Source organism: Adiantum capillus-veneris, chromosome 12 (assembly GCF_014529385.1).
Source record: "Adiantum capillus-veneris isolate H3 chromosome 12, ASM1452938v2, whole genome shotgun sequence".
Lineage (NCBI taxonomy): Eukaryota > Viridiplantae > Streptophyta > Polypodiopsida > Polypodiales > Pteridaceae > Adiantum > Adiantum capillus-veneris.
In genome coordinates, this window is record NC_140942.1 from 121,500,953 (window position 1) to 121,505,999 (window position 5,047).

Genomic DNA, 5,047 nt, shown 5'->3' on the forward strand with positions numbered 1-5,047 from the left:
ATGGTTAGAGAGTAGGAAAGAAGGTAAGTGGGGAAGAATATCAAGAGGGACACCATAGCCAAACTGCAAGCTTGATTCTTCTCCTAGCAGGTGAGTTGAAATTTTACAAAGTGCTTTATATACCTAGGGTTTTTGTTTGGGTGCCCAAGAGTTAGTGAGTACCTTAATCACAATTTTAATCACATAGGGTTCACTAACTAGAAATCTTGTACACCTTTGGAACTCTTTAAGAGCCCAATTAGCATTAAACATCATCGCATTGCGGAAATGTAAAGGTTAGTTATTGTTACAAGGGAATTTTGACAACCACTACTTGCACTTTGCTTCAATCTGGCATTATAGCTTGCATCTATGTGGCAAATTCCACACATTACACATGCTCGTGAGAGTTGGTAGAGTAGAGGAGAAGAGGGGGAGAACATGACATGAAACTCAGCCAAACTCCCACCTCTCTCTTTCTTTTTTTTCACACCATTTCATCAATGCACCCCTAGTGATTCTGAGTTTTAACACCAATATGATTATAGAGATGAACTTATTAAAGTTAGAGACACTTCCTCTAAAATAGGAAAATTTTATCCAATTATGCATTACGTTGTCCAATTTGCTAGGTGATCCTTCGATGGCGATTTTTCTTGTAGTGTCAAACATGAATAGTGGTGAGCACATAATAATATCCATAGCAAAGCATTCGTTCTTCATTCCTGCAAAATTATATATTTAAGAGTGAGATGTGGGGGAATCTAGCATTTGGATAAGTTAAAAACATTAAATATTGTCCAAGTTCATTAAGTCGACCTCACCATCTTGAGAGACGATCAACATGTGCTAGAGCCCTTCATTGCAACGGTCCTACGTTTCCATCCTTGTGCCACATATAGTTGATCAAGCTGAGGTAGCGCATGATCGAGTCCCCAACAAGGCCCAATTGGAAAGTGGTGGGCACTGGATACAGTAGGTGATATTACATGACAATGTTGTTTGAGCAAAGGTGGAATTTCATGATAATGTTGTGAAAACAACAATGTTTTATTTTAGGAGGTCCACAAAGACAGGCTGGATTGGGACCTATAATGCATTAAAATTCCAAGGTTTCAGCATGAAGGGAGCTCCGGCCAGAATTGGATGGCCCAGATCAAATGGGAAGAAGGACGGACGGCTAGGATAGGACAGTTGATGGGTGCCAGCTTGATTCAAAGGGTATTTTCCTTTTGCGCGAAAAAGGAAGCCTTTCGGCAGAACCTCCAACAGTCCAGGGTGGCCTTCCCTCCTTTTATGTGTGTTTTCAGTATTGTGGGTGGTGCCATTCAGCGAGGGTTTCTCCATCCCCTCACAGATTAAACGCAGCGGGCTGCTTCATCAGATCCAGGTGCTCTCTCTCTCTCTCTCTCTCTCTCTCTCTCTCTCACACACACACACACACACACACACACACACACACACTTTCACCGCACCAACCTGCGCATATACATGCCATCTCCCTTTGAGCCTGATCTGCTACTGATTGTGGGATACACATTTACCCTCTTCTACGCACATAACGCTTGTGCATCTGCTTGTAGTTATTCGTGACGTACATTTGCATGCCCTTGCTTCCGATGCATATTGTGGAGAGGTTTGCGATGCATTTACTCTCTCAAGACCTGAGGCCCCCCCTGAGGGTCCTTGATACTTCAGCGTAATATCTCAGAGCTTGATGATATCTGTTGTGCATGACATAGTAACCAAGAAGATTTAGTATCCTTGAGCTCCACCTGATGGCGTGTGGTCCTGTTGAGAGGCCTGGGGCCGGTCTTGGGAGGAGTGACCCACCCAGCTTCCCTTTGCTGTTGGGCCGGATTCTCAAAATGCACAGCGGACAACTATTTTTGCATGTGGCTTTTATGATTTTCTCTTGGCATTCAGGAATTGATATGGGCTTACCATGATATTGTTGTGTGTGTGCCCGCACCATGTGCCTGTGTGGCCCAAAATGCCTGTAGCATTTCTGTATACTCTTGACATTAATGTAGCAGATCTGAGGATTTGAAGAGCCCTTCATTTCACTCATGTGAGTGTGGTTATGCTTGCTGTGCTGCATACTTATCAGCAATTTAAAAAAGTTGGGTGTTTCATTATGCATACATTGTATGCTTCCCCTTATCTGTAAGCATATTCATTCGATTTCACAGGTCTGGTTTTTTTTGTGCGTTGTAGCTTGTACTTTCTTTACTATCCCTTCTTTAGGCCCACTTAATGTGATTGTCTGGTTATTCGTTGCTGTGGCAGTTGGGCAAGCTTTTTATTGCAAAGATGGCAGATGGTGATGAAGTTCAGCCACTTGTTTGTGACAATGGGTCTGGCATGGTCAAGGTAAATTTGTGTATCTTTTACAAAGCCTTGCCAATCGGATGCCCTTGTGATTAGGGACATTGCGTGTTGGGATATTAGTAGGTCAAGAACAGTTGGTCTTCCCTTTATCAACTTTTTGATATCATTATGTGTGTAATGAGATCTATGCATTTTGGGTCTCAGTAAAATAAGCCTCTCAGGACCTTGGCTCTCTTATTCTCCACCTGCTATGAATTATATGATCTCTTGAAAGAAGATTACTTATTTGACTGCTCTTAGTTCCTAGGCATGTCTGTGATGCATTAGCTTTGTGCAGGCTGGTTTTGCTGGAGATGATGCCCCACGGGCAGTCTTTCCTAGCATCGTAGGTCGCCCTCGACACACTGGTGTTATGGTAGGGATGGGACAGAAAGATGCATATGTTGGTGATGAGGCCCAGTCCAAGCGGGGGATCTTGACCTTGAAATATCCAATTGAGCATGGCATTGTGACCAACTGGGATGACATGGAAAAGATATGGCACCATACCTTCTACAACGAGCTTCGAGTTGCCCCTGAAGAGCATCCTGTCTTACTCACCGAAGCACCTCTCAATCCCAAGGCTAACCGAGAGAAGATGACACAAATTATGTTCGATACCTTCAATGCGCCAGCTATGTATGTTGCCATCCAGGCTGTGCTTTCCTTGTACGCTAGTGGAAGGACTACAGGTGAGAACTTCCGGTTGATGATTATCTGTTCTTGTTAGGTTTGTATAGGCAGAGAACCTTTACTCGTAATGAAGCCTATTTCTTTTCCGTTGAATGAAAGCCACTTAAATGGCAAGTGTTCGAACTGTTGATGATACATATGTGCTCAGGAGAGCTCATGGATCTGAACATGCGGCTGATTTCTTTGAATTGTTTTATTGAGGATGTAACAGCCCCAAATGTAGTAGTTTCTGCTCTCTCAAGTGGGCACCATCTATTTCCTTACAAACCATAGTTTGATGGTCTTTAGGTATTGTGCTGGATTCTGGCGATGGTGTTACTCATACAGTACCGATCTATGAGGGTTATGCCCTTCCGCATGCTATTCTGCGTCTTGATCTTGCAGGCCGTGACTTGACTGATGCTTTGATGAAGATTCTCACTGAGCGAGGTTATTCTTTCACCACCACTGCAGAACGAGAAATTGTGAGGGATATGAAAGAGAAGCTAGCATATGTGGCTCTGGATTTTGAGCAAGAGCTGGAAACAGCAAAGAGCAGTTCTTCTCTAGAGAAGAGCTATGAACTTCCGGATGGTCAAGTTATTACAATTGGTGCGGAGCGCTTCAGATGTCCAGAGGTCTTATTCCAGCCTTCATTAATTGGAATGGAAGCTGCTGGAATTCATGAGACGACCTACAACTCCATTATGAAGTGTGATGTGGATATCCGTAAAGACCTCTATGGAAATGTCGTGCTCAGTGGAGGGTCCACCATGTTTGCTGGAATTGCTGATCGTATGAGTAAGGAGATTACTGCACTTGCTCCCAGCAGTATGAAGATTAAAGTTGTCGCACCTCCTGAGAGGAAATACAGTGTCTGGATTGGTGGCTCTATTCTGGCTTCGCTCAGCACCTTCCAACAGGTACTTACTAATGCTTAGTGATGGCTGTGTAGGCTTGGACATCAATACTTTAGGTTTAAGCCTCCTCACAACCTCGTATTTTACAGTTCAGTTTATAAGCATAAGAAAGCTGCACATCTTTTCGCTTGCTTGGTATAAAATGCTTGATGTATTGTCATGTGCTTGCGTAGGTGCATCTGCACTGTTTGCATTGCAGTCTTGACTTGCTAATTGGTTGACAGAAAACTTTAGGAAAATACTATTTCATGCACAGATCTTCCTTCAAAGCATATCCTGCTCATGGGCTGACAGAGACCTTTAGGAAAAGTGTAGTCTCCCTCATGCACATATCCTGCTTCGAAGTACTGCCATTGTTGTATTTTCTTGTAGTTCTCACCACAACTGCAAATGCTTACATTTGTAGATTATGTTTGCTTGTGCACGATGTCTTAGTATTTGAAATCATAGCGAAGCATGTCTTCTTGTTTGGATGGATGAAGAGCGTTCTTGACATACTTTTTCTGGTTTTTTGTGCAGATGTGGATTGCGAAGTCTGAGTATGATGAGTCTGGCCCGTCAATTGTTCACAGAAAATGTTTTTAGATTATTTAGTACGTGGATTTCCTCAGTGAGTATTTATTCTTGAGAGGCATCTTTGTATCTTTTCACTTTGGTTACTGGCTACGGGAAGTGAGTTTTGTATAGGAAGTTTTGTTTTCCTCACTTGAGACCTATTTTTGTGTGTGAATTATTTCAGCTATTGAGCTGTCTCAGTGTAAGATCATGTTTGTTATGCTTGTTGATACTTCATTATGAGCCTACAATACTCACGGAAGAGGTTTATTGTACTTCATTTGCTAGTGCACATGTTGTATGTGCTTACTGGCCGATTTGACTGTTGAAACCATGCAGTTTCTCTCTCGAATAACAGGTTTGAGTTCCAAGACTCATTGGATAGATCTTTGAGGATTCTTGGGAATGTTTCCACGACGTTACAACCTATCTTCTCTTCTCTTTTATGTAGGCACAGACTTCATTGCTTGCATCCTCTTTTGCCTCTAGAAAAGCTTTGTTGTCCCCAATCTTAACTTTCAAAGCTGTTTTGAGTAGTGTTGTCTTTTGAC

At 42.6% G+C, this 5,047-nt stretch overlaps 1 protein-coding gene across 1 annotated transcript; it reads left to right on the plus strand.

Moving 5' to 3' along the window:
• Positions 1-1,229: 1,229 nt before the first annotated feature.
• Positions 1,230-4,771, plus strand: LOC147446439 (actin-like). The gene is made up of 5 exons (XM_086525657.1): positions 1,230-1,369; positions 2,269-2,352; positions 2,648-3,041; positions 3,331-3,944; positions 4,461-4,771. Exons 2-5 carry the CDS (start codon positions 2,293-2,295, stop codon positions 4,524-4,526), a joined length of 1,134 nt encoding a protein of 377 aa, XP_086381783.1. The 5' UTR covers positions 1,230-1,369; positions 2,269-2,292; the 3' UTR covers positions 4,527-4,771.
• The last annotated feature ends 276 nt before the right edge of the window (positions 4,772-5,047 follow it).